Raw genomic sequence first — 25,098 nt, 5'->3', positions numbered from 1 at the left:
CATTTTGTCAACTGTAATCTTATGTGTGAATTGAAACACTGCATGAATGGGACACATTCTGTATTATATTTTGGAGATCATAAATGAAAGTATCGTCCATGTATATGCACTGATTCAAGGATGTAATGGACACATATTTACTAAATGCTAAGGTTTTGGAGTGTCGCACCTGAAGCCAAATCCTCCTCTTTTCAGCCCCTGGTGAGGAACCCCTTATTAAGAAACTGAACAGCTGATGGACTCTGCAGAGGTGAAATCAAGCGCTTACTGAAGCTCCGACAGACAGAGAGACAAATCAGAACTGAGGGTAAAAACATGGATGCTACTACCTGAGCCAAAATAAAGCCACAATGAGAAATCAAGGCGTGGATGAAGACAAAGACAAGCTCTAATAAGCAACTCAATCATGAATGGAGAAGACCTGTAGTGTTGCCAGAACTGGAAAACTGGATGGACCCATGGAAGCCAAACAAAGTCTTTACTTTAGAATTTAAATCACTTGTTTTGCAAACAGAAGGACCAGGTTTTTATAGCATGCAGGTTTTGTATATAGCATACTGTATATAAAATCATCATTACTGCCCCTTTGCATTCATTAAGACTTCTCAAAGCATATCATGGATATTCATAAGGAATTCTCATTTTTACATTATGCTCTATACATTTTAAAGGGACAGTTCACTCAAAAAAAGAAAATGATCATTAGCTATGTTTCCATCCACCTATTTTTCTGCGCATTTTGGGATATCACATTAAAAACACACGCTGGATGGAAACGCCAAGATGCACATAAATTCTAAAAATCTGCATAAAAACGTATGCGTTCAACTAAGTTTGATCAATTTTGTATCCTGTAAGAAAACATGCACATAAACTACAATGGAAACACTTTTACCAAATAAATTCCTTAATGCGCATCAAAAAAGACATGTGACTTTGCAATGGGACAGCATAAAACTGGACTAACTAAAGGACCTATCTCATTGCATAGTGCATTAAATGCTAGCTTTGACATTCTAAAATGCTTGAGCAAAGCCTCGTCAAAGTGCTTTATTATAATTAACTCCCAGAACTGCGCTCCCAAACAGCAGGCTCCGAATATAGAATAACATTACCACGTTTCGTCTGCGCACTCTGAAGCTCGTAATTTATTGTATACAAAACATTTGATATGCAGTGCCTTCTCCTACTGCAGAAAATACCGTTTTTCTTTTTTAGCGTAACTTAATCAGGAAGTGACAATTTTGTTCTCTTTAACTCACTGGATGGAAATGGTGCTTTATTTGTAAATGTTTTATGCAATATTCCAATTTTGCGCACAAGTTTAATTCGTAACTTTGGATGGGAACTTAGCTATTGTTTGCTGATCCTCATGTTTCCAAACTTGCATGACTTTCTAATGTGGAATACAAAAAAGTTTTGAAGAATGTTCATGCTGCTCATTTTCCATACAATGAAGGTGGTTGGGGACCAAAAAGTACCATGAATGCATCATAAAAGTATTCAATGCTATTTGAATTCAATTAAAAGTTGCTGATCATATTAAATGGAAAATCTTGCTCTCAAAATCTTGGTTGGTCACCATTCACTTTAATCGTGCAAAAGCGCAGCTTGGACATACAATGAAGGTGGATAGAGAATAGAGCTGTCCAACAAAAACACAAGGAAAGTAATGACTTTGAAGACCACAGAATGAAATTTAACTTGGCCATCATTCGCTTTCATTGTGTGAAAAAGAGCAGCTTGGACATTCCTTTTGTATTCCACAGAAAAAAGTCAGTCGTGGGTTTTGAAACTCAAATGGTGTATAAATGGGTTCCAGTTTTGGTGAATTATCCCTTTAAGTTTAGAGACTATGAGCGATGAAGATGTTTTATGTGGTATTTGTAAGACATGATTTTGCATGACATGATTCTTGCAGTACAGATCACCCTCCTTGAGGCATTACCTGCTATTTTTTTTCGGTTTTTACCTGTAGAAAAATACTGACCAGGAACAACACTGCCCTATGCTTGTAAAAAAGATTTTAGGAGAAGGTTGCATTCTCATACATCAAACAAATTTGAGATGAAACGGATCTTCTGTTGACATTCAGTGCAGAGAGCTCTATTTGCTGTGTGTGAAATATTTAATTCTCCCTACTGGGCTTTCTGCCTTTCATCATTTTAGGCCAGCCATATGGCTTAGAAAATATTTGTAAAAGGGAAGCAGGTTTTCAGGATTTTTATGTAAATGTTCTGCCATCACCTTGCAAGTAAACATTTTTATTTGCTGCTCTATAGCACCTGTATTGTGTTAGAAATTGTTTGTTATGACAGTACATCATACTGATGACTAAAAATGACCGTTTGTGTTCGTGGTGTGGCTTTTTCCTGCGCAAATGTTTCTTTTTGTCCTCTGAACTGTGATCCCTTATACGCTTCAGCGATAGTTAGGAGAAAATTCTGTGTCGTTGCGTGTGACAGGTTTGCAATAGCAGTTTGCTGTTCAAATGTTGATAAAGGCATGCGATTGTAATAAATTGTGGTTGTGAATTTTATGGGTCAGTTATCATTGCTTTGAATCATGTACAGCACACATGCTTTATGTTATATTTTAATGCTTGTATGAATGCTTTGTTATGGTTTCATACATACACCCTTTCTTAAGCGTTAAAACATTTATCCCTGAATGAAAATCCTTGGTTTTGATGGTTTTATGTGGGAGAATTTTGACTCATGTCAATTTAAAACAAAAGCAATATGTTCTTATGGCTAGCATTTGAATAGCAAATCAATCATAATGACTGTAATTATCTTTAATACCGCTACTACAACAGCTTTATTCGTCTATAACTACGCAATACATCATATTTAGAATATAGAATACAAATTAAATGCAACAACATGGAAATTTAATCATTTTTACTTGTTTTCGAAAGTGTGACATGTTGCCAATTGAAAGTACTTCGTTGTTTTGTTCATTCAGGAAGGGCCGTATGTAATGCTGAAGAAGAACTGGGAGATGTATGAGGGGAACGAGCAATATGAGGGATACTGCGTGGATCTGGCGTATGAAATTGCTAAACACATTGGTTTCAAGTATAAGATCTCCATCGTGCCTGATGGAAAGTATGGAGCTCGGGACCCAGAGACAAAGATCTGGAACGGGATGGTTGGGGAGCTGGTGTACGGGGTAAATTATATTCTTCTTACTTTTTGCAATGTTCTGACTTATGCATGAGATTTATAGATGACATGCTTCTCAAAATCCTACATCACAAATTTTAAAGCTCCGCCACCACAAAATAAGACTTTAAAACCTCTTTTTTAACTTTTAGATCGTTCTGCGGTTAAATACAGATTTAAAATCATAACAAGATATAGTTTGATAGCTATGAAACTGTTTTCTAAATCAAATCTTTGCATTGATATGACAGGAAACACTGGTATCTATCAATGCTTTGGGGAAAAAACAGTTAATCTTAAAAAATATAGGCATATACTTAAAACTAAATAGGAAATAAAACAGTTATCAAAATAAACGTGTCCTATTCTGTGTCCTAAAATCCTGAAACATTGGAGTCTCATATTTCAGATCATTCAATGCAATTTGGGAAAGAATTGGATCTGGGATTACCCTTTGTAATCTTTAACATTTTCATAAGTAGCTAATTTAATTACACTTTTTTCTCAGTAACTGTAACAGATTACAGTTACCTTTATTTTGCAGTTAAATAACGTAATTATGTAACTAGTTACTCCCCAACACTGCTTATACAGTTCAAAATGGAAATACTAAGTGTATGGATTTTAAGAACAAATGCCTGATGAGAATTTGAGATAAAAATCTAAGCAATTTTCATTGTGAACTTTTAGTTCTGTGTCTGGTGAACAAAGAAAAAAAGAAAGAAAGACCAACCTTTCAGAGGCTGATGTTTATTAATGAGCACTGCATACAGCCAGTGCTTGTCATCTTGTAGATTTTTGCTGAGCACCAGAAAACACACAGCCCAAAAGTTTTTTCTTCCTCTTGAAAATGTCGAACAGTTATGAGAAACTTTAATTTCTTTTTTGGATTAGTCTTGCGCCGTCCTGCCGAGGCCTAAAGTGTCACTAAGTCACCAACAATAATCTAGTTTTTGGATTTACCATGCAGCAAAATGTGCAGCCCGACTTTAGACTCTACAGTTTTTTTCTGTCTTTTGCTTTAAGCATCTTTTTTTTTCTTCTCTGCATTGATTAGTTTATCCTTCTCCCCCAAACCTCAGTATTAAGCCTCTTGGATTAACTCCTTGGATTTGTTGGCATTAATATGCAAAGCCTTGTTCAATTAGAGAAGTTATAAAATATGATGTGAAGAGAGGTGGGAATCGGCAGATTATGCTTTATTTTCTCTTTTTATTCGCTCTTTTCTTCTCTAAGTATAATGTTGAAATAGATCTCAGCTTTGTATGCAATTATTTAGTGTTAGCTTATCCAATCAAATGGCTCAGTTAATAAACTTAGCAAAGTCATTATGTCTATTTTGCTTGTAAGCAAGCATATTTTGGAGTGATTATAGAATCAAAAAATGCTTTTCTGTTGCTCTAGAAAGCGGAAATCGCTGTGGCCCCATTGACTATTACTTTGGTCCGGGAGGAGGTCATTGACTTCTCGAAACCTTTCATGAGTTTGGGCATCTCCATCATGATAAAGAAGCCCCAGAAATCCAAACCGGGTGTCTTCTCCTTCCTGGACCCACTGGCCTACGAGATCTGGATGTGCATTGTGTTCGCCTACATCGGCGTGAGCGTGGTGCTCTTCCTGGTCAGCCGCTTCAGCCCGTACGAGTGGCACACCGAGGAGCCCGAGGAGGGCACTGACGGTCTGCCTAGCGACCAGCCCCCCAATGAGTTCGGGATCTTCAACAGTCTCTGGTTCTCCCTTGGAGCCTTCATGCAGCAGGGTTGCGACATCTCGCCCAGGTCAGCAAACTCAAACCACCACCACCACTACTACAAAAAAAAAAAAAGTATATTGCAGTGGGAATTAATACAGATAATGTCATTGATATGGTAATATCTGATACCTGAAATAGAGTCATTGCTGTAGTTTCCATAGTGATTTGATGACGAATCTGAATTAAAGAACATGGAGGAGCAGCCAAGTGGGAGAACTTGCATTAACACTTGCTGTTTATTCATTATATCTGCTTTGAATCTTTGGGGAGTGAGGAACAACCAGTCGCAACCATCACTAAGAACGTTTACATGCAGTTATAATCAAGCTAGTGTGATTTTCTCAAATATACACCACCATTCAAAAGTTTCGGGTGCCAGGTGTTTCTTTTAAAGAAATACTTTTATTCAGATTAGATTGACAGTAATGTGTTTTATAATGTGACAAAAGATTTCCATTTTAAATAAATGCTGTTCTTTTGAACTTTCTATTTGTCAAAGAATCCTGGTTTCCACAAAATTAAGCTGCACAACCATTTTCAACATTGATAATAACAAGAAATATTTCTTGAGCAGCAATCAGCATATTAGAATACTTTCTGAAGGATCATGTGACACTGAAGAGTGGAGTAACGGCTGCAGAAAATTCAGCACTGCCATCACAGTAATAAATTACATTTCAAAATAGAAAATCCTTATTGTAAATTGTAATATTATTCACAATAGTACTATTTTTCTTTATTTTTGATCAAATAAATGGTGAGCATAAAAGACTTCTTTCAAAAACACACATCTTATGGCCCCTAAACTTTTGAACGGTAGTGTACATGACAATATTTAAACAAATTAAATACATTTTGAATGTGTCAAATTGAATGGAGTGCATGTAAACGTACTTATAGATATGGCCATATTCCATTTGTATGTAGCAAATGTCAGTCATAAAGGAGCAGTTCACCCAAAAACAACAAAACAAAAATAGTTGTTATTCCAGACCTTTCAAAAAGAAATACTTCTTGTCAATGAAGTCAATTAAGACCAAAGTTGTTTTGGAACCCATCGACTTTCATTGTACGTACAAAAGCAGTTGTAACATTCCTCAAAATATCTTCTTTTGTGTTCCACAGAAGAAAGAAAGTCAAACAGTTTTTGAAAACAATAAATGATGCCAGAATTTTCATTTTTGGGTGAATTATCCCTTGAACATGTTGTACTCTGTGTTTACCGAATACATCACACTTTGTCTCTCCGGTTCCTCAGTAAGTAACTGAGGTGTCATTCCACTTTGCACCTTGATGAATTTTACCATCAGTGAAGCAAGTGGGGGGTCTGGGGTCCAGCGGAACAGTCCGATCGCTCATCGTCCCATTTGATGTCCACACATTTGCCCGTCTGTCCTTCCGGCTAGTTCTCACAGGAGTCTCACAGGAAATGTGCTAGTCATTCATCGTTACTCTGTGTGGCAGTTTGTTTTTGTTATTTGTCTCTTGCTCCTTCCTTCGCCTGCGGGTTTAACATCAGGCTCACCGCAGCGCCGGCTCTCGCTCGCACCCCCACTCGCCCTCTCTTTTCTCTGTGTAATAAGCACCTGCATGACCACGATAGAGCTCTTTAAGAAGTGTTATCAAGAGAAGAGAGAAAAAAACAGGCTTTATTTTTCAGCCCCCACCAGATAAGAAATCACTCATGACAGGCCAAGGGGAAGAGAAGAGCAGTAAAAAGCACAGCACATGGCGGAAGACAGCAGGTACTTAGAGAGCCGTCAAAACCATAGCGTCTATCTCTTCTGCTCTATAGCCTGTACATCACAGCGCTGTAGAGGGCCTATGGTTTTGATTTGGCTTAAGAGGAACCATTTAGGACTTATAAGAATCATGCTTTCATCGTTTTTGCATATAACTAATAAAGATTCATGAGTTGGATAGGAGCCAATGATAAATGACAGGAAAAGCGGAAAAAAGCACTTCCATTCATTTTCTTTAGAACATTCCATTAATTCTCTTTAGTCAGCATGTGCCTTTACCTCAATGTTCTTGATTTAGACAAGATGACGCAGTTGCACAGCAGCGTTACCCGGGTGTCGGTACTTGTCCTTTCCTCCTCCTCCTCCTCCTCCTCCTCCTCCTCTTCTCTGTCTAGTAGCCTACTGGTTATTCAAATGTGCAGATTTGCTTTCTTTTTCTTATGCACTTGATAGTTATATGCATATTTAACAGTTGAAGTGTGTAATTTTTCGACGTTAAGATAGTTTCTCTTTTCCCACAGGACTGTACTGCCCTGCAGTAAAGTTTTTTTTTTTGATTGATTTCATATTAATTTTCACATTCCATTTCCGTGGAGCACAGTGGAGCCAAACCCATTTGTCACAAGACAGATCATAGGCTAAGACAGGGGTTTTAATACTGATGTCCATGAGATTTCCAGGGGCTCGTAAAGCAGGTGTCTAAGAGGGGGAGTTTGAGAGAAAATACTAATATTTTACCATTTTTATTTTTATGCATTTTAACAATAAGAAATTTTAACCAAATCTGCACAATTATTTGTTGGGGGAAAAAGTAGTAGTTTTCCCTGTCACTGTCCTTTTTAGTATAGAAATAAAGATACACATTTATCTTCATGCAAAGTAAATGTTGTCTAGGTGATTTAATTTTGGGATCATCATGTTGTCTTCATAATATCACAATTATTAATTTTATCATACAGTATTAATGAGTCTTTATACTGTATAGGAAAATAATAATTATTATTATAATTATTTGTTTCAGATTTAGATTAGGGTAATTTTTATTAACAACAGCAACACCAATAATAATAATAAGTATTATTATTATTATCATTTGAACTTAAGAATAATAAGTAAAATATTACATTTTATGGTCATCATCACAGTATTTCTAAGTCTTTATACAGAAATATTATTATTAATTATTATTATTATTATTATTATTATTTTTTTTTTTTTAATAATAATAATAATAATTTTCATAATTGTTGTTGTTGTTTAGTTGAATGTCAAACCAGTTATTCAAATTTGAGATGATCTTGTTGTCTTCTTAATATCACTCTTACTGTTTTTCTCACACATTATTGATCAATCTTTATAGAGGAAAATATATTGCTACTTTTATATTTTAGTAAGGAGATCAAAGTTTCAAAAGTCCCGTTCTAAGAGATTTGATTTCAGGTCTCTGTTATCTGTTATTATTTTTAGTGCTGCTGAAATTACACACTTCAACTTTGATTGTGTAATAAGACGGTGCTCAGTTCGAGCTTGAATCTCCATCGAAATATTGATTCATAAACACAGCACTTCAGAGTGAGGCATTGATTTTGTCATTTTGAGTCATCTTATTTTAATGCATTTCTTACAGTCGAGCTACATGTAATTAATTCAGTTTCATTCAGCACCACTCTCTTCCGTGTATCCTCCTTGTTCACAGTTTCCACAGCGAGTAAAACAGTTTGTAAGGAAGATGATTGATGAGGATGATGTGGGAATGATGGGGTATGAAAATGCTGAGGGCGTTTTGTGTGATGGGGCCGGACAGGGTCATAACTCTTGCCTGTTTTCCCTGTCGTGTTTTTGGCTCAGGCGGGCTGGCAGGTGCCATCAGCAGACAGGTAGAGCAGCTTCCTGAGCCTCGGAAACAGCCAGCATCTGGCGTGTGCACTATTGCAGTGATTTTGTAGTTGTAATGCATGTGGGCAGCGGACCCTATCAGACATGGGAAGATTAAAAAAAAAACTCATTTTCAGATTCGAACACACACAGCCTCGGTGAATGAAGCCTCTTGAAATTGCATCATGGGGAATTAAGATATGCTAATGATAGTCATAGGTTCGGTATGCGGCATGTAAGATTGTGTCGCAGCCCTTATATAAAACCTTTTCAAGTCCTTGAAGTGCTTCGCTTGCACTGACTGGGTAATATTTATTCGAGTTTGTGTGAAGCTGACGAATGTTTTCAAGGATTTTTGTGTTTGCAGGTGTAGCATGTACTTAACTGGATATAAAGAGAGGAGGGGATGTATGGAAAATTGATCAAAAAAAGCTATGATTTTAGTTTTTCTCTGCACCTATGACACACAAACGTGTTTTTTTTTGTGTCAAAGGACAATTTTCCTTTGTCTCTTTGAGAGACACTTTGTCTCTCTCTTGCTTTCTTCTTCTGCCCCTACTTTTGTATTTTATGGTCGATCTTGCTCCAATAATTGCCTCTATTCACTGACTTCTTTTATTCCTCAGATGGCTTGGAAATGATTGTAGGGCTAGGAGGAGAGAGAGATCATGGGAGTGATGTAAGGATATGATTGACTCACCAGGCCAGTGCTGTAACAGTGACGGAAATGAGAGAAAGGAGATTACGCTACAGCAGAGGAAGCTTTGCCCCAGGTTTTCTTCATGCCAAAATGATCATTTCAGCCCACAAATCATTTATCTACATAAGACACTCTGGGATAGAAGTTGATACCCTTGAACTGTAATTTCCTTTTTGGATTTATGACCATACACAGATGAAACACATGCCCAAAATAGCACGCGTTATGTGCTGCATTACAAGTAATGCACGTGACATAGTTAGATGACTTGTTTTCCAGTGAAATTATGCCATATAATATATGACCTTTTCAAATAAGATAACTTTTTTGTTTTATGTAATTCATTTGTAGACAAGTGCAATTGAAAACCTCTCTTTCCCCATGTTGGAAGCAATTGTGCTTATGACATGCATTGTAGAAGCTGATGGGTATTGTTCTAGACTAGAGAGTGTGTCATGCTTATCGGTGACGTCTGGATTTATTTTCGAAAAACGAATGGTTTTAGTGGAATCCAGTCAAGCTGGTTATTTGAATTTGGCTGTTGTCTCAGAGCAGCGGTGGATTTCTCTGCCCTTGAACTCACAGGTGCGGCCGTCCTAAATTTTGCTGTTGTCATGGCAATCAGCATGAGTCTTGTTTTCTGTTTTGTTGTGCATGAAAATAAAAAGGCCAGCTGTTAAGATGTTTTTGTCAAAAATGGTACAGAGAGATATACATTGTTTCCTGTGGTTTTGATACTTGTGTAAATGCACTCATTCTACTGTACATTAATAAGTCATGAAATGCAACTTTGAGGGGCTTTCTGACAGGTGGTGGGTGCTAGGAGGTTCATGGAAATTAAGGAAAAGAAAAAGACTTTTCAAAAAGGGTTTTGAGGATAATGTTATATAACATTAATATTAATATTATATGACATTTGGATTACAATTTCTTATACAGTGTAAATTAATTGTTGTACATGAAAATATAACCACTACCAAGTTTGGTCAGTAAGAATTGTTTTAATAAATTAATACTTCTAGTCAACAAGTATGCATTAAATAGTTTTTTTTTTAATAATAATAATACTGTTCTTAACTATCTTGAAAAAAATATTTCATGGTTTCCATAAAATGTTAAACAGTTTTCAACACTAATAATACGAAGAAATGTGTCATAAAAATATTAGAATGTGTAAAATAAGCCGTTCATTTTATATGGAAGTGTAGTCTATGACAATAAAAATTATTTGCACTTGAAAAAAACTAATTCATTTATTTTTGTTGATTTAATAAATATTTATAATAGTATATATATTTTATGTATTACTGTTAAAAAGTTTTTTTGTTAGAGTTTGTAATGTTTTTGAAAGAAGGCTTGCTCTCAACAAACGCTGCATTTGCAGAACATTGTGAAATATTGTTACACTGTAAAAAATGAATCATGGGTCTTGTAATTTTCATTAAAAAAATTAAGGTGATAATTAAAAATAGTGAGTGTATTTCATTAAAGAAATTGTGATTCAGTGTTGTATAGAAAATATTGAGGACTTTTTACTAATAAAACCAAGAGATGTGTTTTCCTCATTTTTTTAAAGGAAACTTAAGCAGTTTTGAGGCTTGAATTGAGGAACTGATTAAATTTAAAAAAATTAAGGAAAGGCGGCTACATATTTATTTGAAGAGAATTAGCTCAATTTTGCAGTTTTATTTTAGAGGTGATTGTTAGTTCCCAGCATGCAGGTAGATTCCATTAAAAAAAAACAAGCCTTAAAACTACTCAAAAATATTAAGTGTAATATTGTTACCATATTTTTTTTTACGTATATAGACCGTTCCATTTTTTACAGTGTACCATTAAAAATATCTATTTTCAATTTTAATATAGTTTAAAATTTATTTTATTCATGTGATGGCAAAGCTGAATTTTCCTCAATGTCACATGATCCTTCAAAAATCATACAGATTTGGTGCTTATATTATCAGTGTTGAAAACAGCTTAATATTTCTGTGACAGTATAGATTCCTTTTTCATTTTAATTTTGACATCACAACCTTTGAACATTTCTGATATATAGCCTATATGTGACCCTGAACCACAAAACCAGTCATAAGTAGCTCAGGTATATTCGTAGCAATAGCAACATTAGTGTATGGGTCAAAATTATAGAATTTTCTTTTATGCCAAAAATCATTAGATATTAAGTAAAGATCATGTTCCATGAAGATATTTTCTAAATTGAATGCCCTAAATATATCAAAACTTCATTTTTGATTAGTAATATGCATTGCTAATTACTTAATTTTCAAATAGTTGTATCTCAGCCAATTATTGTACTGTCCTAACAAACCATACATCAATGGAAAGCCTATTTATTTATTTTTTTAATTTACCTTAATGACTGGTTTTGTGGTCCAGGGTCACATATGTCAATACATACAAACTATGTTCTGGGAATAAACACTGGATCACTTCCAATGTAAAAAAAAAAGAACTATTCAGAACGAGAAAAAGTTACAGCGTAATGCAATTAGTTATGTTTTCTAATAAGTAACACGTTAAGGTTTCTTTAATGATCAGGCCACACTGAGGCATCCAGGTGTTTGAAGACGCCACATGCTGTATCTGACAACGACCAAGAGATAGAAATTGCTGCCAAATAGGAATGAATGTATTTTTAATGGGCTAATGTAAGAGCTTGCTTTTTTTATTTTTCCAATTTCATCAGTAATGTGGAGTGTGATTGTGAATGACTCTAGTCTCACGCATGGCGAAATTGATTTGCAGGTATTAAATCTTAATCAGAGCAGTCGAGAGGAAGCCATGAATAAATAAAATGCCGGAGGCTCACTGTGGCTGCGGGCAGTGACCTTTCCATTTATCTACGGCATGTCAAGGTCTCTCCATTCCTTTCTCTCTCTGTGTCTCACTTGCTTTCTCTCTACGACTCCCTCCACAAATCTACCTCTGCTAACATTTCAGAATGCAATTGAAATTCACCAAACATTCTCTCGCTCAAATACACGCATGCTGATGTGTCCTCCTCACTGGGAAATCTGCATAAAAGCGGCGTAGTGAGTAATGCGCAGGGTTTCACTGACAGTAGCACATCCCACTTCGCAACTCTAATGGCACTGCTTTGATAATGAGCTGCTTTGAGGGATAGTTTGCTTATTTTGTGCTTGTGTGTATGTGTGAAATCTTCAGAGACAGTTTGATTCTTATCATTGAGCTGTGATCAGAGGATCTGTTTTACAAGAAATGACATTATGAGGACCAGAGAGAATTCCTGTTTGTTCATGGATCATATGTCTTTATGAATGATACTGTATGCCAAGCTGCAGGGCAGTGGAGCGGCCCGAGGGGTGACTTACTGGTTTCGTGTCCACTCAATTTAGGCTCTTATTAAATTGGCTTTGTCTCGTGAAGTCAAATCGATTAACCACGGTTAGCGCGAGCCCCGGCACATCTGATCCTCAGACGTCACCGGGCTTGAATGGTGTGTCTGCATGCAGGTTAGCGATTAGCGGTGGATTTCAAGTTACACAATGTGCTCTGCTTCAAACCTCAGGTGGGTGACAGCCCGCTTTGAGTCCGTTCCTAAAAGCTAATTATGTTAACCACTGCGTCTTAATACAGAAATGTTTCCTTGACAGCGGAAAAAGAAGGACAGGCCTGCATAAATTTTGCACCGCCATCCTGTAAACTGGTTTGCATAATCAGGGTAAGGTGAGAATTTAAACAGTGTCGGGTTTTAGCACTTCGCCCCCTTCGTGGTTAACGTCCCTGCTGGCCCACTCTGTCTTCATGGCAACCGGTCAAAGAGATCTCCCTCTTAGTGGAGGAGACCCTCACCTACACAGAGTCAATTAAATGATCACTGTGGTGAAAGACTGTTTTGACAGGCTGTGTTTTATAAGTAACTGAAGATCTACAGTAGCTTCTGTAAGGTCACCATAGAGGAACTACTGCCTGGATACCTGAATTTAAAGAGCGAGTTCAGCAAGAAATCAAAGTTTTGACGTTTATTTGTTAATTCATGTCCTTTCAAATCTGTATGTTGTTGTTTTATCTGTTGAACTCAAAATGAGAATTTGAAATCTTCATGCAGCTCTTTTCCAAACAAGAAGTTTATAGTGACCTCCAAAAAGGAAAATATAACAACAAAAGCACAGTAAAAGTATTACAAATGCACCGATGAATAGATCATATTTTAAGTTGTTATTGAATATGTCACCTATGGTGCAGGTTGGATGTCATTGTTGCAAGACCAAACCTGACCATATTTAATGGCGGTATATTTATAGTTATTTTCCAACATTTTAATGTCATGTGGAGTACTTTTATGATGTTTGTTACTTTTTTTGTCGTCGTATGGAGTTCAATGTGAAGATTCTTCAGAAATGTTTTCTTTTATGTTATACTACTGTTCAAAAGTCTTCAGAGCTGAAGAAACATCTCTTATTGGTAATAATAACATCTCTTTATCATATAATTTTTCTTTGACGAAAAGAAAGTAAAGCAGCATTTATTTGAAATAGATATCTCATGTAACGTTATATATGTATTTACTGTCACTTTGGGTCAATTTAATGCATCCTTCCTCAATAAAAATATTCATTTCTTTAAAAAAAAAAAAAGAAAAATTACTGAACCCAAATTTTTTTGAACAGTAGTGTACATGGAAAAATAACATCATACAGGTTTGAAGCGACATCATTTTTGGAGTTTTTAAATAAATGAATCCTTTAAATTTTATTTTTCAATTATTTTAAAGCAGTAATTCTGTCTTTTTAAAGTTGACAAAACATTTCTCTCCTTTTTTCCTCCTGTTTTCCTCACTCCCTTTTCCCCAATGTTTTCCTTCCTTTTTTTTTTAAATCAATGTTATCCTTTCTTTCATTGCTCTGTCATTCACCACTCCTTCAAACCCTCCTTGCATGGTCATTTTCCTCTCCTCTATCTTCCTTTCCGGCGGTGTAGGTCTCTATCTGGACGCATCGTGGGTGGAGTGTGGTGGTTTTTCACCCTCATCATCATCTCCTCCTACACGGCCAACCTGGCTGCTTTCCTCACTGTGGAGAGGATGGTGTCGCCCATTGAGAGCGCTGAGGACCTGGCCAAGCAGACAGACATAGCGTATGGTACTCTTGACTCAGGATCCACCAAAGAGTTCTTCAGGGTAAGTGGCCAAAGCTAATGGGTTGAGGGGAGGGCGGCGCTGTTTTGTTTAGGGGGGGGTGAAGGGGAATGACTCCGAAACGAGAAGATTACTAAACCAAGCAAAGAACATATGGTCTTATTTATAAAGTATACCAGGGTTCTCAGTCTCGTTTGGTTCACAATTAATTTTTTAGGTTCTAAAACAAAATTAAATTATATGCTTTGGGATCTCATACACATAATTACAAAACTGGCAAATTCTGAATGGCAACATATACATAATCACAACTAAAGCTGCATATTTTATACACTACCAGTCAAACGTTTTTGAACAGTACAATGGTTTTTTTTAAAGAAGTATCTTCTGCTCACCAAGCCTGCATTTATTTGATCCAAAGTACAGCAAAAACAGTAAATTTGGAAATATTTTTACTATTTAATAGAACTGTTTTCTATTTGAATGTATTTTAAAATGTAATTTATTGCTGTGGTTTCAAAGTATTTCAGAGAAATGCTGATCTTTGGATCTTTCTATTCATCAAAGAATCTTGAAAAAAATGTAATCAACTGTTTTAAATATTGATAATAATAATAATAATAATAATAAATGTTTCTTGAACAGCAAATCAGCATATTACAATGATTTCTGAAGCAGTTTTTTAAATAGTAAAAATATTTCACAATATTTGGTGCTTGGTGAGCAAAAGAGAATTTTAAAAAAACTAAAAAAAACATTAAAAATCTTACTGTTCAAAATGTTTTGACTGGTAGTGTATATAAATTATGGATGCCTGTTTCCGCCACTGAATAAAAAAAAAATTATAATTAAAAAGGTGATATAAGAGATATAAAGTGAGATATAAACTCGCAATTGAGAGAAAAATTGAGAGAAGAAAAGACAGAATTGTAAGATAAAAGAAAAGATAAAAAGTCGCAATTACCTTTTTGTACATTTTTTATTCAGTGGCATTAAGGGTCTTCCATAATAAATATGCCTGTAGCTTATGACAAGAAAAAAAAATGACACTTGAAAAACTATAAAATATTAATATTATCTTTTTATTTAAGAAATTATTTATAATAGTGTGTGTGTATATATATATATATATATATATATATATATATATATATATATATATATATATAACCATTCAAAAGTTTGGGGTTGTTGTTTTTTTACCAAATGCCACATTTATGTGATCAAAAATACAGTCAAAATAGCAATATTGTGAAATATTAATTACATTCAAAATAACTGTTTTCTATTTTAATACTTATGATTTATTTCTGTGATTGCAAAGCTTAATTTTCAGCATCATTACTCCAGTCTTCAGTGGCACATGATTCTGATCATTCTATAGATTCATTTCTTTTCAGGATTCTTTGATGACTAGAAGCTTCAGCATTTATTTGAAAGAAATATTTTGTAACTTTACTGATGATTTTGATCAATTTAATGTGTCCTTGCAGAATAAAAGTATTAAGAACTACAGACCCCAAACTTTTGAACGGTAATGTGTATAATAATTTATAATTTACATAATTAACATAATTAAATACAGTACATTCATAAAAAATCTCCCCAAGGCTGAGAACCTTTAAACCTCCAAACGATAAACTGTAATAATTCAGAGACTAACAAATAATCTGCACCCTCCACACTTCCTCTGCACACTTCACTGCCATTCTACACCTCTACCCCAACTTTCAGAGGTCAAAGATCGCCGTTTATGAGAAAATGTGGAGCTACATGAAGTCTGCCGAGCCCACGGTGTTCACTAAGACCACGGCTGAGGGAGTGGCACGAGTGAGAAAATCCAAAGGGAAGTACGCCTTCCTGCTGGAGTCCACGATGAACGAGTACACGGAGCAGCGCAAACCCTGCGACACCATGAAAGTGGGAGGAAACCTGGACTCCAAAGGCTACGGGGTGGCGACGCCTAAGGGCTCACAGTTAAGGTGGGTGGAGTAGTATAACAATATGTCACGTGTTGTTATGGTATTCCACCTTCCCTGGCGTGCCTATTTCTAGTTTTCTCTTTTTCTTTTTGCTTTTCTTATGTGTTCTTGTGGGCAGTTTTGTTTATTTGTTTGTTTGTTTGTTTGTTTGTTTGTTTTTAATGTAACCTGAAGCAGATAATTTCAAACTGATGCATGCATGTTAATGCCACTGAATTTTTGAGATGAAATGTCTGGATGTTTAACAATGAACATGAATTTCAACGAATGGACAAGCCTGTGAATATTCTGCCTGGTCTGATCTTTTTCCCACTTATACTGAGAGGTACGCACATTTAAATGCATTACAAGTACTATGAAACATGTAAAGAAAGGTTGAGAAGAGTCAGTTACAGATGACGGTAGCTCCCGAGATCAGCCATTTTGTTGCGGAGTTACCGCGGTCTGTCTGACTCTTCTCATGATACCGGGGGGAAGAGCGTCCAATGGCGTAACGGCTTTTCTCCTGCTGTCGTGATGTCAGACCAGCGCAGGAGATTCACTCGGCTTCAGATCTGCAGCACATTGCCCTTAATGCTCTTCTTTCTCTTCCCCTCCTCAGCTCAGATGTATCTCACTACATTCTTTCCCTGTCCCGTTCTTTGTTCCTGTGGGCTGTGTGTTTATTAATGTTGCATTCAGGATAAACTGCAATCAGGATAAACCTCTCTTGAATCATTCCCATCATGTACATTTTGACCCTTAACTAGATCATAGATTTGCAAGATTAGACTTTTACAGTGGAGTCCAAAAGTAATAAATGTAAATGATTCATTAATTAATTGATGGATTGACTGATCTATCTATCTATCTATTTATTTTTGAAAATATACATTTATAGGAGTTTTATAATAAAACAAATGCATTATTATTATAATTACTAAATGTGAATGTATGAATTCATTCATTTAAATTCATTTTACTACATTTATGACTTTTCTAAAAATATTTTAAATTCTAGATCACACTTATTTATTTATTTATTCATTGTTATTGAACAAATTATTAGGATTTTGAAAACAAAAGTATTGTTATTAAGTAGGGATGCACGATATGAAAAATTTTAACTGATACCGATAACCGATAATTAAGTCCTTCTCGTGGCCAATACCGATAACCGATAAGTTCACATTTTTATATTATAATTTTCATATAATCTGCAGTTTGTGCCCCCAGGAGAATACAAAATCTAAGATGCACTGATTAAACTGATATTTTAGTAGCTCTGGCCTAACTATAATAGCAAACATCAGTCCTGACTCTTCAATTGTTTTTACTTTTTGTGTAAGGCACCACAATATTTATTAACAGAAATGGTTTAACAGAACTATGGTTTATCTGCAATTATCAACACAATAACAACAAATTTATATTCAAATATTTCATGCATAAAGAAATGCATCTATTCAACCTTTTTAGTGCATGAGGATGAGGAAGTTATATAGGGACTTTAAGCAACAGCTGCGAATGGAACGGCTACGTTGACCGGAAGTAAGCTGTTACGCCGACGTAGCCGAGAACATAAAAATCATTAAGCAACCTAAACAAGACGGCGCAACGTGGCATTCAGTCATTTATTTAAATACAAATGATTGATTATGAGGAGGATGTTTAGGCAATAATTACATTGTTCTCTTCACATATCTTTAGTCTCAGTGCTACTTGAGGTGCTGTTGCTAACAGAAGACATATCTTTGGACAAACGAATAAAATTGTTAAAATTAGCTTAAAACATAATCAACACAGATTAAATGAAAGACTAATGGTATAATCATATACTGATGGAATTAAATGGAATATACCATAAAACGCAACATTTAACTACATAAGCTGTCATGCTGTAATGACTACGGCAAAACAGCTGTTCTCCCCTAGTAGAACGCCATGAAGTAGCAGCTGAAGTCGTGAATGTGCAATATGACGTTGGAATGCTGTTGCCGTTCCAGCAGTGGAGGCTGCTTAAAGTCCCTAATTATTATTTTCTTTTAATACAGCTTCACCGCGATGACGACCTTTCAAGTGAGATATAAGATTTGTTGTGTTAAAACTTGATGCCTTTTTTCCTCCTATCGGAATCCTTGCTCAACATGCGTTGCAAATAGCAATGGTATTGTCCTCCTCTGCCACCGAGAAAAACTTCCAGACAGGCGAAGACATGTTCACAAATGATGACCTAATGAGCGCGACACAAGCTGAGAGTCACTGCAGTTTAAAGCTGCGGTCGCTTGCACTCGGAAAGTGGATGAATCTCAGATAAATCGGACTGATTGATTGATTTACCAGCAAGCGTACTTTATCGGATCTAGTTATCGGATTTCATTTATTTATCGGAGCAATAAAAATGACGTCATTTTCACCCATATCGGTCGATAATTTATCGGTCCGATAAATATCGTGCATCCCTGTTATTAAGTATTTATTTATATGTCTTTATTAATTTATTTGACTAAATTTATGAATTTTGTAAATATTATAAAATCTAGTTCACGTTTAATTATTTATTTATTGTTATTAATGTATAAATTGTTAGGATTTTGAAAACAAACAAATTATTAAATATTTACTTGTATTTATTAATTTATTTAAATTAATTTGACTAAATTGATTTTGTAAATATTTAAGATTGTGCTCTTTGCTTGTTTATTGTCATTGAAAATATTAAGTTTTAGGATTTTGATTTTAAAACAAAAATTATTATTATTAAATATTTGATTTACTAAATATTTTATATTTTGCACAATTTTTGTTTAATTGTTAAATAAGAACATTAATTAAATAATAATAATAATAACATCTCAAAAGGTCAGATATTCTTGATTTCACTGAAGCACAATATGTTTATTATGATTATGAATATTGTCAAATCATGGCGAATGTCATAGAGAAATAGACACACGCATAAAGACATATGAATGTTTATGTTTTAATTCAATATTTTACAAAGACCATGCTGATTTACAGTGAAAAATTCTAAATAGAAGCATTATTCATAGTCTTTTAGACTTTTGGACCCCATTGTTTGTGTCATAAGTACGTAAAATAACATTAATTTATATGATATGCTTATATTTATAGAATATTATCTACAGAATGATAAGCATTCTGAGAACTGCAGGGAAAGATAGTGTCTGGTGTTTCGGAGCAGAATTGTGTTGCCAGCTCTCTTGTGGCTGAGCCAGAGATGGGAATGCAGGGGTCTGGGGAATAGGATCAAACTCATTCAGCACTTTCAGAGGCTTAAACCCTCAGTGCTCATTTAAACCGTCTGTAAGCAGCATATAGGGAAAGTAACAGGCATTCAATATTGTGAGGTCCCTCTGCGCATCTCAGCAATATTGAGTGCATAGTAAAGCGGTTGAGTGAGGACGGGAAATAAGGGTAGCTTGGGTTGGGGAGGGGGTTTAAAGTGGAGAGCAGATATTGACTTTTCCATTCCCCCATCTGGAGGTGTGTAGTATGGGTAGACAAATAAGGCTGGTGTAAATTAACATGAAAACAGGAAAAGAGAGGTTTGTCCTCCGTGGTTCGGTGTCTTAGTGTTTTCTAAGGGGAAGTGGGGTGGGACCGGGCGACTAATCTATAGAACTTTCCACCCCTTTCTTTCTTAATTTAACCTGATTGGATTCTGCTCAACTATGACAAACTGCTGCTACTGACAAACTATGTTTTATCGTTTCAAGAAGTGCAGTTAACCTGGCAGTTTTAAAACTGAATGAACAAGGCCTGTTGGACAAATTGAAAAACAAGTGGTGGTACGACAAAGGAGAGTGTGGCAGCGGAGGAGGTGGTGAGAAGGTTAGCCACTATGTCAACCAACGCGGGTAAACAGTTTCCTCTGTAACGGGAGCATCTGCCGGGGCGCAAGCGCATACATGACCTTCATCCTGACCCTGTTTAGCCTGAAGAGAGAGAGGAACGCAATTACTGTCAGAGCACAAATATTCGCCTGGAATACTGGGCACAGATTCCCTCGTCGGTCTTCTGGCATTCATCAAGGAACTTTTTGTCCTTTGAAATAGTTGCGTCTTTTTACCTCCAGTTTCTTTAGCTGCTGTTCTTCTTCTCCTGAGGCGCATTAGCTGCATTTTTTTATAGGAATGCAGAGAACATTCGTTGTCTTTTGAAAGGTGCTGCAGTGTCGCATTATGATTATGTATTAAAGACATGATCCAAAGTCAAAGGCAGAGGTAGTTTTAATAAAATAAAAACAAAAATTAGAAAAACTGAAACTAAATGACAATACAAAATTGAGAATCCAAAATTTGAAACATTTCAATGGCACTAAAACATTAAAACTATAAAAGCATTTTTTGTATTTTTAACATAAATTTGTATACATATTTTCTATATTTTGTTAAAAAATCTATACAATTATATATATATATATACCTTAGTTAAAAATAAATATACTAAGTATACTACAAATACATTTACATATTTATGTACTTAATAAAAATACCCTGCAATTGTACTTTTAGTATACTAAAACTGGTATACTTAAAGTCTGCTAAACTGGAACAACTAATTTTGTACTTAATGCAGTTTAATTGTGCAGACGTGGTGCTGAAGTCCTACTAAAGATATGCTGAAGTATATTATATTATATATTGCAAGTATACTTTAGGTACTTTTCTTCTTTTCTTTTTTTTTCACAAAGCCAGTTTGCATAAAAGCATCTGCCAAAAGCATAAATGTAACAACTAAAATGGATTAGAGTTGTAATATAAATGAAATTAAATTGACCTTGGTTTGAGGGATATGAAAAGGTTGGTGCCTACGGTATACGCCAATAATTGTGGTTTAACAGTAATTACCTCCAGCGTTGGTAGAGAAACAGGCCGTGGCAGTATGCGCCCGTTACCCAAAGCGATGGAGCAAGGTCCCGTTCATATGTCTGTGGCTCCAGTGCCAGGCCCTAAAACACTGTTCCCATAAATAGAGCACAGAGACATGTATCACAACGGGACCCTCGGCTCGGTCACTTTGCCAGTGCAACTGCTGTGTCAGCTGTTATGAGTGAATAACATAAAATAACATGTCCTATGATGTTATTTATGTTATTTGTGTTACATTCCTCTGCGCGGTTGAAGAACCCCCGTAAACCTTGCCGTTTTGAAACTGAGTGAATCAGGCATCTTAGACAAGCTGAAAAACAAATGGTGGTACGATAAGGGCGAGTGTGGACCCAAGGACTCGGGAAGTAAGGTCAGTCTCCACAAGTCTGGGACCATCACTGTTGTCTAATGCTCAGTGAGGCAGAAAGTCACCAGTATCTAGCGCATGCTCATCTGTAGGGAGATTTCAGACGTGCACCAAGCAGGATAGTTCCAGCATGCCCTGCTTCTCCACACTAAATATCTTCTTAGATGCATCTCTGTTTTTAGTAACATAACCTAGTAGCTGAGAGGAATGGAAGTGACTGGGCTTTTGAAGGTATCCTAAATTTATTTAACCGAGCGTACCATTGATTTCTCTTTGCATGACAACCCAAGCAAGCCCGACTTTTGTGGAGCGAGAAACACGCCACATGTGGAGATAAGCTAGAACACAGTGAGAAGTTAAAACCCTGTCGCAGCGTGGAGCTAGCGATCCATTTGAGAGAAAAATGAAAACATCCCCTGTAATTACTTACTAATTGTCACCCTTTAAGATGCTGTCAAAGCATCGATGCCTGATAGAAGTTGCCACAAAAACATCAGCTTTTCAGATTAGCCTGCAAGCGAAAGGTTGATTGGGAGGATACAGTATGCATTGATTTGTCTGTAAGCTGTACATGTGTGTGAATGTGTTTTGGTAGCGAGTAGATTCATAGAGTAGTTCTCTGAATGTGTGCGTGCAAGTGTACATTGGCTCTGCTCCCGCCGCGTTAACTTCCTGTCTTCTTGTTCCTTTCCCTCCTCTCACATCCAGGACAAGAGCTCACAGGCCCTCAGCCTCAGTAATGTGGCTGGGGTCTTCTACATTCTGGTCGGGGGCCTGGGCCTGGCCATGCTGGTGGCCCTCATCGAGTTCTGCTACAAGTCCCGAAACGAGGCCAAGAGAATGAAGGTGGAACAGTCTGAACGTCGCCCTTCTTCCTCTCCTCTCCCCAGTCCGTCCCCCTCCCCAGCCCCCATCCCTCCCCAGGGCCCAGTCCCACCCACAGCACTCAGAGTTTAGCCACATATAGAGAGGGTTACAACGTCTACGCCACTGAAGGAGTAGAGATGTAGGAGGTCAGATGTACGTAGGTGCCCGGCAGTCGTAAGTGGAGCTCCTCTGTTTTCGCTGCCGTAGCTTGCCGTGGTAAAGCTTCTTGTGTTTGTGACGTCCTTGTTCTGTCTCCTCCACCTGTACTCCAAGTCGGAGACGTGCATTCACATATTTGCGCATGCTGAAGATCGAGGTACCTGGACTGCACACATTTGTAATCACATGCCAGTGCGGTAACCTAAAGAGGAATAGCTAAACCAAGCTTGAGATGATTATTTCACCCTAGGCATAGTCTTAAAAACCCCCTAGTTGTGAATTTCAAGTAATCTTTGGCTCCGAAGGACTATGCCAGATGCATTTAAGACGCTTCATCGCTGAACTGTGTCATAATCTGGTGTTTTGTATGTGCTTGCTGATAATGTGCATTCCTTCAAATAATGATGCTCTGGCTTTTTAAATACACACAGCTGACTCCAGTTCTCCCTGTTCCCATCTTTCTTTTCTCTCCGGACGCAGCTCACCTTCACCGAAGCCATGCGGAACAAGGCGCGCCTGTCCATTACGGGGAGCGTGGGCGAGAATGGGCGCGTCCTGACTCCCGACTGCCCCAAGGCTGTCCACTCCGGCCCCTCACTGCGGCAGAGCTCCGGACTGGCTCTGGTGTCATCCGACTTACCGTGAAAACCAAAAACGTTCAAGTGCCTTAAACTCCGCAAGACCGCAAAACAGACATCAGAAAACCGACCCTACAGCAATGACGTCACCAAGCTGAGCGATCGCGCCGACAAGGTAGACTTTGAAAGGGAACCGAGGCCCCTGACGGCTTTACGCACTGGGGTGCCACCACAAGATACTGTGCAGTGGTTATCGCACAGACTTCTGTGTTTCCATCATGTACATTCAAAGAACTCGTGCTGCCTTTGAGGGCGAAGAAGCGGGTGGGAAGAAAGAACAGCAAACTCAACTGGTAGCTGTTTGGCGAAAAAAAAGATCTGCTCGTTCTAACACTCTGCTATAACCCTCGCCAAACCGAAACGCCGCATCTCGACATCTTAACATAGCTAAAAATGGGCATTTGTTTGCCCGAGAGGGTATTGTTAACATGGATATGGTATTAATGAATACTTATTAAATAAACTGTGAAGAAGAGTTCATATATATATATATATATAAATATATATATATATTCTATAAAATCATACCTAAAGTAAATTATTTACATTTTTTTGTAAATAGCAGACTGTACAACTCGCTTGCTTTTTAACGAATTTGTAAATAGCCGATTCTGTAGTGGACAGAGTGTAATTCTCTTTTTAAATCATCTTTAGAAAAAGGATTCATCGCAATAATGATTAGAAAACGATATAAAAACACACACACACATGGAAAAGATTTGATATATGTAGATGTACATGAACTTCTATGGATTTAATAACATGGGCATGTTATCAGTGCCAGTGACCTATGCGCCCATGATTCTCGGGAATGTGGCACACACCCTCAGTGCATCTCAGCCGCTGCTCTTTCCCAAGCCATGCCCTGCATAATCACTGTGCAGTCGTAGACCATGGTACCCTCTAGACTGTTTTAATTTTTCCACAGAAGCGTATTTTATTTTTGATTTATGTGACTACTGAAAAAAGTGAGAATATTGAGAAGTATTTAAATGTTTATCCATTCATTTTAGAGCAGACGTCTTTATGAATGATATAATGAAATCCAATCGGACGAGAAACGAATCTAACTTAACTGCGCAAACGTGTATAGAAATAGAATAGAAAGTGTTCAGAACACCGACCGCCTCTGAAGACACTGTTTGTATCGTGAGAGCCATGGTCAGAGTCCAGCTTTGGCCTTTTTTTATGAAAAACACTGTGTAACCTCATTCAGGCCTTCAGCATGTTCTCCAGAAAACTGTAGCAACGGACATCTGGACGAAAGGACAGTACGTGGACAATTTCAAAGCTTCAGGACACCATACTCATCAGTCTTTCTCTGCCCAGTTCTGTTTAACTTGCATTTGATCGGAAAGTGCAATTTATGGTCCCTCCTGTTCCGGCGACCCCTCATCTGGTTAAATACACACGCACTTTTACTCAAGCACACAATATGTTTGTCTCTCATTGTATTTTTTCCTCTCTATCCTCTCTGCCTTCTCTCATTCTGTCTCAAAAACACACACACGCACACAATGATCCTGATGCATATTGAAGATCAGTCTGTTTGGAGAGTGGCATTAGGTTTTTTCCCCATGGTTTCTAATGCTGTGATGAAAGTGGTGTCCTTACTAGGTTAATATGTTAAAATTGTAAATATTTATTTTGATCATTTTTTAGTAAAATATTAATGGATATGAAATTTCTCCTCTGTGTCTTTATTTGGATTAGTCACCCAAAAAATGAAAATTCTGTCATCCCTCAATCTTTTTTTTTTTTTTTTTTTAATAATGTTGGTAACCAAACCGTTTTGGTTACCATTTGCTTCCATTGTGTAAAAAAAAAAATCCCCAGTTTTATGTTCCACAAACTT

General features: G+C 36.7%; 1 protein-coding gene across 7 annotated transcripts in view; it reads left to right on the top strand.

Moving 5' to 3' along the window:
- The window catches only part of gria4b (glutamate receptor, ionotropic, AMPA 4b), a 97,496-nt gene extending 72,515 nt beyond the window's left edge, over window positions 1-24,981 (top strand). For 3 of the 7 annotated variants that reach the window (XM_058758209.1, XM_058758208.1, XM_058758212.1), the window contains 7 exons: window positions 2,968-3,174; window positions 4,572-4,945; window positions 14,200-14,398; window positions 16,091-16,338; window positions 20,058-20,172; window positions 22,288-22,425; window positions 23,086-24,981. In XM_058758209.1, the coding sequence (XP_058614192.1) occupies window positions 2,968-3,174; window positions 4,572-4,945; window positions 14,200-14,398; window positions 16,091-16,338; window positions 20,058-20,172; window positions 22,288-22,425; window positions 23,086-23,250 (1,446 nt within the window). In that variant the 3' untranslated portion in view covers window positions 23,251-24,981. Of the gene's footprint in view, window positions 1-195; window positions 2,503-2,967; window positions 3,175-4,571; window positions 4,946-14,199; window positions 14,399-16,090; window positions 16,339-20,057; window positions 20,173-21,467; window positions 21,583-22,287; window positions 22,554-23,085 lie in introns of those variants that run through there. The other 4 variants (XM_058758214.1, XM_058758210.1, XM_058758211.1 and 1 more) reach the window with 4 other exon arrangements.
- The last annotated feature ends 117 nt before the right edge of the window (window positions 24,982-25,098 follow it).

The sequence above is a fragment of the Onychostoma macrolepis genome, chromosome 21 (genome assembly GCF_012432095.1).
Source record: "Onychostoma macrolepis isolate SWU-2019 chromosome 21, ASM1243209v1, whole genome shotgun sequence".
Lineage (NCBI taxonomy): Eukaryota > Metazoa > Chordata > Actinopteri > Cypriniformes > Cyprinidae > Onychostoma > Onychostoma macrolepis.
The sequence above is the reverse complement of the archived record's forward strand: the minus strand, read 5'-3'. Positions and strand labels throughout refer to the sequence as shown.